Source organism: Cynocephalus volans, chromosome 9, assembly GCF_027409185.1.
Source record: "Cynocephalus volans isolate mCynVol1 chromosome 9, mCynVol1.pri, whole genome shotgun sequence".
In the NCBI taxonomy this organism is placed as follows: domain Eukaryota; kingdom Metazoa; phylum Chordata; class Mammalia; order Dermoptera; family Cynocephalidae; genus Cynocephalus; species Cynocephalus volans.
Window position 1 is genome coordinate 6,218,589 of NC_084468.1, and position 12,457 is coordinate 6,231,045.

Here is a 12,457-nt window from a genome sequence, read left to right on the forward strand (position 1 = left end):
CTCTCTTCTCAGCAGAGCAGCTGGAGTGTCCCATTTAAAACAGCCACATCACGCCACTCCCCATGGGGTAGCCCACCAGTGGCTTCCCTTTGTACTCAGAGCAGAAACCAAACTTTCCCATGTGACCTAAAAGTCACTCCATCGCCCCATTACCACTCTGACCCCATGTCCTGTATCTGTTCCTGTCACTCACTGTGTCAGGCACCCCAGCCTCCTTGCTTCTCCATGAACACTCTAGGCATGTCCCACCTCAGGGCCTTTGCACATGCTCTTCCCTCTGCCCCAGTGCTCCTCCGCTAGCTGTCCCCATGTCCCCTCCCTCACCTCCTTCAGGCATTCACTGCTATGTCACCTTCCACATCACTCTATTTAAAATTGCAACTCCCATTACTCTCTGTCCCCCTTTCCTTCTTTATTTCTCTACACTGCTCTTACCACTTTCTAACATACTATTTATGGTGTATTACTATTTTGTTTGCAGTATATTATGTATAGTATATTATTTTTTTGTTTCTAATTTTCCTAAATAGGGTCTTGAGAGGAGGACATTTTTGCGTCTTGTTTGGTGATTATCCCTGTTTTCAAAATAGTACATAGCAGATGACAGAACACACTTGTAGAGTGGATGAATAAGAAGTAACAGAGCTTGGTAGGGGGAGGCGCGGCAGTAGCGGAGAATAGAAAACTGGGGTGGGAGCCTGGAAACATGAGTTCTAGTCTCAGCCCTGCCATTTACTAGCTGTGGACACTTGGGCATTTCAGTCCTGAACTTGTATTTGAGTACCTTTGATGTTTCTGTGCCAGCTCCTGGGGATATAGCAGTAAATATAGTGTGATATAGTGAACATAGTGTAAATATGGTAAATATAGTGTAAATATAGTATACAGTGCAAGTCCTGCCCTCCTAAGGCTGATGGACAGCCCAACTCTGAGTCTCACTTTCCTCACCTGATTTTTATAGTTACCTGTTAGTATTATCCCAGAGATGACAGTGATAATAGTAATGATACAGTAATCACAGTGCTAGTAATAATAGTTATAGTAACATACAGCAATACATAGTAATATGCAGTAACAATAGCAATAATGAAAACAATAGTAGTTATCTGTACTGAGTCTTGACCATGTGCTGGGCACTATCCTAAATGCTTTATGTATGTTGTCTGGTTTAATCCTTTAGAACCCCCTTATGAAGAGAATATACTATCCCCATTTTACAGATGTGAAGATTGAGGTCATGGTGGTTCCAGGTGGGATGAGGGTGGCCACCCAGACCTGTTCATCCCAAAGCACTTGCCCTCAATGCCTAGGCTCTACAAGAAAGTGCTTTGGAAACCCAAACATGAATGCTCCATGTTAACTTAGTATCTCTCCCTCCTCCAGAGGGTGAACTAGTAGGCAGTTACAGCCATTTCCCAAATCTAGGTGGTGAGGGTTGAGTGGGGACCAGGCCTCTGAGGCGGCTGTTCATTCCTGATGATATGCCAGGCTCTGTCCTAGGTGCTTGGGAAACAACAGGACAAGACAGGCCAAGACCAGTCCCTGCTCTTAAGGAACCTAATTCTCAGAGCAGGAGAAAGACAGTAAGTAGTCGTGTTAATATATGGGGAGCAGTTGGTAGATAGGGCTGTGGAGGTACACACAGTGGGCCAGGTGGACTGAGAGAGGTGGTGGTGGGAACCATCTAGACAGAATCGGCAGGGAAGGTGCTTTGAGGAGGTGACAACTGAGCAGAGCCCTGTGTGGAATCAGGGAGGGGCAAGGACGTGACTGTAGGAAGCGCTTTCTGGCCAGGACTCTGTGTTGTTCTGAGTAAGATATGAACCATCAATGGGCTTTGAGCAAAGCATGTCCGTGGCAGGTGCAGGAATAGGTGACAGCAGAAGGGTAAGCAAGAAAACCTATTAGGAGGCAGGTGGGAGACCAGGCAGACGGTGGAGGTGAACTGGACCAGGTGGTTAACAGTGCACTGCTGAGAAGTTGTTGGAGCTTGGGTATATTTTGAAGGTAGAGCCGGTGGGATTTGCTGGCATTGGCATAGTTTCAGAGAGAAAGCAAGGAGTCAAGGACAAAACCAAAAATTTTGGCCTGAGCAAATGGAATAATTAGAGACACTTCTAGCTAATATGCAGAAGTCTCAGAGAGGAAATCAAGAATCTGTTTTGGTCTTGCTGAGTCTGACATGCCTACCAGGCATTCAAGTAGAGATGCACTGTAGAGCATTGGGAGCGTTGGGTGGGTAAGTCTGGATTTCAGGGGAGAAATATGGACTAGAGATTTACTCTGGGCAGTGGTCTGTGTATAGATGGCCTCTAATGATAGAGGGCCTGGCTGAGCTCACCTCAGGAGGAATTCTTGATTGGAAAGAGTCAGGGCCTAGGGCCGATCCCTGGGGCAACCCCACAACTAGTGGCCAGGATGAAGAAAGCACCCAACAAAGGAAGTGGAGAACGTGTGGCTGCTGTGATAGGAAGAAACCAGGACTGTGACCCAAAGAACAGGGGAGAGAGGTGTTTCAGGAAAGGAGGAAAGACCCACCACGGTCTCCAGAGATGCCCACATCCTGATCCCCAGATACTGTGTATGTGCTAGGTTACATGACAAAGGGGAATTAATGTTGTACATGCAATTCAGGTTGCTAATCAGCTGACATTAAAATAGGGAGTTTATCCTGGATTATCCAGGTGGTCCCAATGTAATCACAAGGGTCCTTAAAAGTGGAAGAGGGAGGCAGAGGAGAGGGTCAGAAGGAGGTGTTGGAGGAAAGTCAGATGCAGAGTGAGAGGGACTCAACCTGCTGTTTCTGGCTTCAAAGGTGGAGGAAGGGGCCGTAAGCCAAGAAATGCAGCTGGCCTCTAGAAACTGGAAAAGGCAAAGGTTCTCCCCCAGAACCTCCAGAAAAGAATGCAGCCCTGCCAATACCTTTATTTTAGTCCAATGACCTATGTTGGACTTCCAACCTCTAGGACTGTCAGAGAATAAATTTGTGTTGTTTTAAGTTCTCTCTGTCATCGTACACAACTAAATTTATGGTAATTTGTTACAGCAGTCACAGAAGACTAGTACACACAATATCAAATAGTAAGTTGTGTACGATGACAGAGAGAACTGGTCATTAAATGGGCGATGGTGACCTTGACAGGAGCTGTGTCACCTTGGAGAGAGGGATAACCAGGGAGGGTGAGGCTGGGGTCTGGAAGGCAGTGTCAGCATGGTCCCAGCATGGTCCTTGTGATCACAGGCTGGTGACTTCTCTGGGAGCCATGGCCAAGGTTCCTCGGCACCTGGGGACACCTGAGGGCTTCCTCATAGAGCTCAGCCTGAGTTTTTTGCTCCCTTAGACCTGCCCCTTCTTCCTGAGCAGCAATGTCTGCTGGTAAGGAGAACTTTGTCTCTGGGTGAGGTCAAGGGCCAGGTCTGCTTTGCTCAACACATGATGCCCAGCACAGTGCCTGACATGCCACAGATGCTGATTGAAAGAATAGACAGAGAGTTCTAGGTGCAGGGCTTGTAGAGATGTATGCATTGTGTGCTGTTGGGTACACCATGGCACCATGTCCAAGGGCCACATCAAAGACCTCACAGATATATATATATATTTTTAACTAATAGATTTTATTTTTTAGAACAGTTTTAGACTTACAGAAAAATCGAGCCCATCAAATGGAAGGTTCACATATGCTGCCCCCTCCAGGTTCCCCTGTTATTAACTATGTACTCGTGTGGTGTGTCTGTTACAGTTAATGGACCAATGTTGAACTTATGTTATTATTAAAGTCCACAGTTTTTTCAGATATCCTTGGTTTTTACCTAATGTCCCTTTTCCATTCCAGCATCCCATCCAGGATCCCACATTACATTTAGTTAGGCATCGCGTCTCCTTAGGCTTCTCTGGGTTTTCTTGGCTTTTCTCAGGCTTTCCTTGTTTTTGATGACCTTGACAGTTCTGCAGAAGACTGGACAGTACCCTGTAGGATGCCCCACTCTCGGAGTTTGTCTGGGTGCACGCTGTCAGCAGGACTTATCACTGTGCTGTTGACCTTGACCACCTGGCTGGAGTGGCGTGTGTCAGCTTTCTCCATTGGGAAATTACCTGTTGCACCCTTCTGTATTGTACTTGTCAGAAGGAAGTCACTAGGCACAGCCCAGGCATATATTTTTATCATATTTTTTCCTGCCAGGTGGCAGTAAAGACTTATTCCATCGCCGTGAGGATAGTACAACAGATGGACACATTCTCTTGAGGAAGGGAGCTTTTCTGTACCTTATGGAAGACACTTCCTGGACTAGCAGTTGTCCTGGGCACACACGATTGTCCAAGGAGGCCTCTGGGGACAACATTCACATCAGATGTGAGGGGCCTGGAAGCTGGAACCCCAAAGCCTGGTTTCCATTATTCAGTCTCCATGGTTGTCATTTTTGCAGCTGTCATAAGGACACATGGACATGTGCTCCTCGCTGTCAGAACAAAGCAGTATGGACAGCAGGGAGCGAATATGTCTTCCCCACGCCTCCACCCGCACGCTCCTCTCCTGTCAGGAACCAGTGTTCACTCTAGTGTTCTAGGCTTTAAAAAATAGTATATTATTATGATATATTGTATCGTACATTATATAATTAAATATTTCATTATATGTTAACTATGTAAATATTAGTATTAAGTATATTACAAAATAAGTAAATATAAGATTGAATATATAAATACACATATAAATGTATGTATAAATAAATGTGAGTGTATAAATAAATAGAAATGTATAAATAGATAAATATAATTTATTAAATATTACTAAATATTTTTATGAAATGGGATCATATTATTTATAATTTTGTGATTTGGAGATTTCGTTTGATAGGTCTTAGAGTTCCTTGTAGGTAAGTGTAAGGTTGCTCCATTTATTATATATTGATTTATTTATATTTTTAACTGTAGTAAGATACACATAACAAAATTCGCCATCTTACCCATTTTTAAGTGTACAGTTCAACAATGTTAAGTACAGTTACATTGCAGGGCAGCCAATCTCCAGAATTCTTTTGAATCTTGTAAAATGGAAACTCTGTCCCCATGAAACACTAACTCACCTTTCTCACCTTCCCCAACCCCTGGCAACCACCTTTCTACCTTCTGTCTCTACGACTTTGACTACTTTAGGGTCCTTATATAAGTGGAATCAAACAGTATGTGTCTTTCTGTACTTCACTTAGTGGGATGTCTCCAAGGTTCGTCCTGTTGTAGCAGGTGTTGGAATTTCCTTCCTCTTCCAGGCTGAGTCATATTGCATGGTACGGACAGACCACATGTTGTTTATCCATTCGTCCACTGGTGGACACGTGGGTTGCTTCCACCTTTTGGCTACCGTGAATAAGGCTGTTGTGAACATGGGTGTACAAACATCTCTTCAAGACCCTGCTTTCAGTTCTTTGGGGTATATGCCGGGAAGTGGGATTGCTGGATCACATTGCTTCATTCCATGCAATAGCTGCGTAGTGCTCCATGGAATGGTTGTACTGTAATCGACTCTTTTAAATAGGATTCTTTAGGCTGCTCATTCATAAGATCCATACGACCAAGCTGAAGCCAAAACTTTGGCTCCATAAGCTGGGACTTGCGGGGTGGGTTTGGTGTAAGACCGGCTGGGTCAGCTGCTTTGGTTCCCTCATTCTTGCGCCTTCTGCCTGTCTCCACATCTGTGTTCGCATTTTCCCTCATTCCTTCTGCATCCCTCCACAATGATGTCACATTGTACCCCCGTGGGTGGGCCTCTTCCACGCAGCTGGGAGAGTTGGCCTCCAGCACTGCTGGGCATATGTCCTCCCAGCAGAGCTGCCCTGGCCTGGAGGCTTGGAAGGACTGGGTCTGAAACACACGGCCCCTTAATAATAATACTTCCCTGGGTTATTAAGAGGACTACTTGTATGATTCACTTAGAGTGCACAGCATGGGGCCTGGCTCTTTGAGACGGCTCCATGCAGGGCAGCTATTATTATTATTATCATATTCGTAGTAGTAGTAGTAATATTACCATGATTTTTCAGTAGAGAAGTCTGGGCCTTTCTAAAGCACAGTATTTCACAAAGGTGAGTGGTAGGGTTTGGCTGACGAAGTGTGGACAAATTTTCATCACTGAATGAGGCGAAGCAAGCTGGCAGAAGGCTTTGAGGTCACTTTTCAGAAGAGGGATCTGGGGCTCAGAGAGGCTGAGAGACTTAGTGGGGTACATAGAGCAAGTAAATGGTTCCAGCTAAAACCCAGATGTCCTGACGAGTAGCCTAGAGTTTTCTCTGCCACTCTGAAAACTTGCAGGATTTTGGGCATTCAGAGGCTCTTGGCTTACCCAGGGTCACAGGTTTTGTGAAAAGCAGGGCTGAGATTCGAACCCAGATCCATCTGACTGTATGAAATTTCAGCTGCCGTCCTAGACAGCTCCCAGAAATGCAGTACGACGCAGCTGATGCTCTCTAAGGGGAAGGAAGGTAGTCCTGTTCTCAAAGCTAGCAGGGATGGCTGACTTAGACAAGTTTACTCCAGACTTCTGGATAAAAGTGCGCCTCGTCTGCATGTGAGCCATTCATGAAAGTTACTTCCAACCACATATGCGTGTGTGCTTCAGTTGATGACTTGGTGCCTTTTGACTTTTGTAGGACATGCCCCGTGTGATTTGGCCCAATGTGGAAAGCGCACACGTTAGGACTTCAGGTAAGTTTTTCTTCTGGCTGATTTTTCCTTCTTGTGACATGAAAGAGAAGAGAAGCCTAAAAGCCCTGCCCGCCTCCACCTTTCTCATGCTCAGCTGATCCTTTCAGCATCTCCCTTCCCTGGGCAGATGGGTTATTCCCTGACCTTAAAAAATGAGGGCAGCGTGCCTTGTCCTCCAGCAGCTGGCTGCGGCAGAATTTAGGGTAAGGTGGGCCTGTTGGGAGTCCTCCTGTCTGCTGAATAAAATGCAGAATGTGTGTTAGGCAGGTGTACCAGCTTCCTGCAGCTGCTCTAACACGTTCACAGACTCAGTGGCTTAAAACAACACACATCTATTCTCACAGTTCTGGAGGGCAGAAGTTCCACATCAGTTTCACTGGGCTAAAGTCAAGGTGTAGGCAGGGCCACCCCAGGCTCAGGAGAGAATCCGTGTCCTCGCCTCCCCAGCTCCTACAGCAGCACTGCTTGCGTTCCTTAGGCGGTGGCCCCTTTGTCTTCAGAGCCAGCAAGGTAGCATCTTGCCTCAGTGGTCACATTGCCTTCTTCTCTTCTGTCTGTCAAATCTCTCTCTATCTCCCTCTTACAAGGACAGCTGTGATTACACTTAGGGCCTACCTGGGTAATACAGGTTGTTTTCCCAACTCAAAGCCCTTAATTTAATCACACCTGCAAAGTTCCTATTACCCTAAGATGACATTCACAGGTTCATGGGATTAGGACCTGGGTATCTGTAGGGGCCATTTTGCAGCCTGCCACTCCTGGTGACAGAAATGCAACTGACACTAACTTAAGCAAAAGGGAATTGATCGGCTTATGTCACCGAGGGGCCCAGGAGCGCAGTATTCTCTCGGCTCTGCCTCTCTCTTTCCGTCTCTGTCCCCATTTTCCTCTGGTGAGCACCCTTCTCAGGTGCATCCTTTCCACGTGGTGGGAAAGATGCTGCTGGTAGTCCCAGCTTATAGGAGCCTCGAGGCTGGCACTTGGAGAGCATAAGAGACTTTTCCCGGTAGCTGTGGCAGAAATTCCAGGGAAGACCGTTGGGCTCAGCTTGGGTCTCATGCCTGTCCCTGACCTTATCACGGTGACCAGGAGGTGGAGTTTTCTGGATGCTGTGCCTAATTCTGCCATCCTGGGGACCGGGATGGGCTGGGGTCCGGGTGGGCCTCACTTGTCTATATAGACTGAGCAGGATTCCTGCTCACTCCAGGAGGGGGTTGTTCCCTGAACGGAAGCATCTGTTTGAGTCTTCATTAGAGCTGAGGACCAGGAGGAGCCTGCAGGGCATGAAAGGGTGTGTGCATGGGGCAGATGAAGCCCTTAAGAGTAGGGGTGGCTTAAGATTTATGTCCAGCAAGTCTCCTGGGCAAGCATTTGTCCCTGAGCCCGAGGGTCTGTACTGGGGTCTGGGGATGGGCATCTAGTCTCTCCTAGCACCCGTCTGATTTCCCCGAACACTTCTGACTCTGAGGTGGCAGCTGACCTGACCTGGGGAAGGGCCCCTCTGTTTCCACGCTGAGGGCCGTCACTTCACCGATGCTCAGTTTCTCGATGTGAATAGTTTTGAAGTAGGGACCTTTATCTCCATTCCAACTTTGTGAAATTCAACCACAGATACTATTCAAGGAAAAAAAGACTTTAATTTCATCTGGCACCCAGCTTTGCATCTTTTTTCCCAAGTTTTTATTTTTTTTCTACATATATTTTGAAATTCTGTGGAAGGTTTCAAAAGCACTTCCAAATACCTTGGTATCTATACACTGGGTAAGAAAGACTGAAAAATACAATCATGTCAGTCAAACTACAGTTTGTATTTATATAGAAGATAAATGTTGAAGGAAAGCATAACTTTATGCTCCAGGGCATTTCAAAAATATAAATTTCTAACTTTAAGCATTTCATAGGTTTATATACAGTATGGCGTTTAATTAGCTCCTCAGATAAGATAACCCCGTCTGATTGGTATTTAACCCCATTCCCAGGTGGGGAGCTGAGGCTCAGAGAACTCAGCTGACTGTCCAGGGCTGCTCAGCTGACCGGTCTCTGAGCAGGGCCCACTCCTGCTCCAGGGAGAGCTCCTGACAGAACCCTTTCAGCGATGTTTCTGTGCTTTACACAGAATGCTCATGAACTTTGCAAACACATAAGAGATTTTGGTCAACGACAAGCCACGTACATGATGATGGCTATACCATGCAGCCCAGGCATGTAGCAGGTGAGAGCATCTAGGTTTATGTAAGTACACTCCATGAGGTTCACACAATGACTAAGTACCCTAATGACACATTTCTGAGATCTATCCCTGTTGTTAAACGACACATGACTGTATACTGACAGAGCAAATTCTGGATGGAGTCACCTCACATTGGAGACTCAGTGGGCATTTGCGTCTGGCCGAGCACAGAGTCTCCTTCCAGCCAATAGCCGTCCACAGCATTCATTGAGAGCTTACTCTGCAGTAGGCAGGTGCTCAGAAGGACCCGATGAGGTAAGAGTTACTCTTTCCACTTTAGAGTTAAGAAAACTGAGGCAGAGAGCGGTTAGGGGCTATGCCTAAGGACTCATAGCTGGTGAGTGGCAGAGCCAGGATTTGGACCCAGGGCTGTCTGACGCCATGTGTGTAAGAATCAATCACCCAGGGAACCACCCTTGCCTAGCAGTTCTGATTCCCGGGTGGGACCAGGAATGTAGGCTTTAGTACACAACCCAGATAAGGAAACCCCACTTTAAGAAACATTCTTTTGTTAAAAGTTGAAACATAATTGATTGTACATATCTATGGGGTACAGAGTTGAATATCAACCTGTGTACAATATGTAATGTTCAAATCAGGATAATTAGTATATTCAACATTACACAATTAAATCATTTTTTTTGTGACCCTCTCCCAATTTCTCATAACCCCTACTTCCCCTTTGCCACCTCTGATAACCTCAGTTCTGTTCTCTCCTTTTGAAAGTTCAACAAATTATTGTGATTGTTGTATCTTTCTTTTTTTTATTTGTTTATTTTTTTTAGCTCCCACTTATGAGTGAGGACATATATATTTCTCTCTCTGTGTCTGGCTTATTTCACTTAACATAATTTACTCTAAGTTTATCCATGTTGCTGCGAATGGCAGAATCTCATTCTTTTTTATGGCTGAGTAGTATTCCATTGAGTATATATACCACATTTTCCTTATCCAGTCATCCACTGATGGACATTTAGGTTCGTTCCAATTCTTGGCTATTGTAAATAGAGCTCTGATAAACCTGGAAGTGCAAGTATCCCTTCACCATGATGATGTCCCCTCCTTTGGGTATACACCCAGTAGTGGAATTGCTGGATCATATGGCAGTTCTCTTTGTAGTTGTTTGAAGAACCTCCATACTGTTTTCCACAATAGCTGCAGCAATTTACAGTCCCATCAACAGTGTAGGAGGGTTCCCCTGCGAAACACTCTTAAGTCTATAGCTTCCCAATGACTGTGTCTTCTTTTCCTGGCAGAGATGATAAGCCATTCATTCATTCATTCATTTACTCACTTATTTAGCAAACATTTTCCAGGTGCCTTTTACAGAACTTGCAGTCTTCCTCCGGACTTTCGCCACTGCATCTTACTGTCTTTCTGCATTATATAATGCATGTGCATTGCTGTTTTGCAGTGGAAGCACCACTTGGAATGAAATTCAACCAGAAAACAGAAGTCTTTGACCCACTCCCAACTTCTGCAGCCTCTAGTGGGCTGTGGACTCATTCCTTATTTGCTTTTATACCATCATGGCCTAAGAAGACCTTATTTAAAAGAGAGTCTCCTATAACACACCTCCTGGTAAGTAACTGATTCAATAGTTTAACACAAATATTGGAGGTTGGAAAAAAACCAAGTTTGAGTCAACTGTGTATAAAAGGTCATAGGCTTTTGTTCCTCAAAAAAGCTTATTCCTTCTCTTTCATGTAGTTGTCATTGGGGAGCACATCCATTTATCTTTCCAAAGTGCTATTTCTGCTGCACAACATTTTTAGTGTTTAGATAAGTACGAGCCTTGAATCGGAGCATTCGGATGCCTCAGCTGGTGCTGAGCTTGGGCCCTGCTTTAACCAGACCGATTCACTCTCACAGTAGCAGTGAGCATTTACAAATATTTACTACGTGCCAGGCACTGGACTTAGCAATTTATATCCATAATCTCACTTGAGCCTCATTGTAAGTTTCTTAATGGGGTAGTACTTTTATTCCCATGTTATAGACGGGAAGTTGAGGATTAGAGAGGTTGAGAAACTTGCACCAGGTCCCACAGGCAGAAGTGGCAGAGCCCAAATCTGAAGCCCTGCTCTTACACTCCTCTGTTCTCTGGCTGTTGTTTACATCCTGCTTTGTGTGTTGGCTCCACATAGGACTGTCCTTCAATGTGATGCCTAATGGTGTGGGAGCCACAGAGCTTAACCAATGGGCTACCACGGTGATGAGCCCCTTCTCGGTCACCCGCTAAGTGGTTATATTAGTTGCTTGGGCTGCCGTAACAAGTTACCACAAACTGGTGGCGTTAAACCACAGGAATTCTCTCGCTGTTCTGGAGGCCAGAAGTCTGAAGTCAAGGTGTTGGCCACAGCAAGCTCCCTCTGCAGGCCCTGGGGGAGGACCCTTCCTACCTCTTCCAGCTTCCGGCAGCTCCAAGCATTGCTTGGCTGTGGCCGTGTCACTCCGGTCCCTGCCTCCGTCTGCACTTGACCTCCTCCTCTGTGTCTGTCTTCTCCTCTGTGTGTCACTTATAAGCACACCTGTCATTAGATGTAGGGCCCACTCGGATAATCGAGGATGACCCTGACGTCCTTAGCTTACTAATATCTCCAAGATCCCTTTCCAAACAAGGTCACATTCACAGGTTCTGGGGGTCAAGACATGGACACATCCTTTTGGGGGCCACCATTCAACGCATGACATTGGTCACTGTGGTTCTTTCCAGTCCTTTGGAGTAATGGGTAGTTTGTCACCTCACACCGCAGCCCTGTCTGTGCTCAGTCACCCCTCCTGCATTTATCTGCTTGACAAACTGTATTCATCAATTAGTGTTCACAGGATCCTGTGTGAGGGCACCATAAAAAATTCCTGGAAAAACAGAAAGTAAAGATAATAGAAATCTTTTCATGAGGATCAGAAGAATAGAGAGCCAGGTCCCTGCTTGAGGGCCCTGGCCCATCACAGAGGCATTGGAGTAGATCTGATGGACAGAAAGCTCAGCTGGTCAGAGGCCTGGGGCAGGCTCTTGCTGCCGTGAGGCGTCAGTGCATTCTCTGAAAAATCACATCCCCTTTCTGCATCTTGTTCATTTTCTGCACCATGGGAGGTTTATGTTGTGGAGAGGGGATGTGGGTTGTGGAAAGGCCATAGGATTTGGAGTCACACAGGCCTGTGTAGAGCCCCACACCTCCTGCCTGTGTGACCTTGGGCAAGTGCATACACCTTTCTGAGCCTTAGTTTCCTCATATGCAAAATGGGAGAAGTAGAATTCACGTAGGTAAAGTGACGGTACAGTGGCTGGCACTTGGTAAATGACAGCCCTTGTTATGATTATTACGATCACTGAATGCTGCGATAGCCTGTGACTCAGAATGCAGCTCGTTCCACTGCTGGGGACAGGTGGGCAAGACAGAGAGCCAGGGAGGCATGGCCAACCCAGCGAGGGGAGCCAGGGAAGGCTTTCTCAACGAGGTAAGGGGCCAGTCTGGTCTAAAGGATGCGTTATTAATGCCGTGGGGTCCAGGGTCTGGGGACGA

At 46.1% G+C, this 12,457-nt stretch overlaps 1 protein-coding gene across 1 annotated transcript in view; it reads left to right on the forward strand.

The window, feature by feature from the left end:
- Positions 1-12,457, forward strand: part of EVC2 (EvC ciliary complex subunit 2) — a 149,723-nt gene that overhangs the window by 3,777 nt on the left and 133,489 nt on the right. The window contains exons 2-3 of the mRNA XM_063108511.1: positions 6,646-6,700; positions 10,345-10,511. Of these exons, the coding sequence (XP_062964581.1) occupies positions 6,646-6,700; positions 10,345-10,511 (222 nt within the window). The remainder of the gene's footprint in view (positions 1-6,645; positions 6,701-10,344; positions 10,512-12,457) is intronic.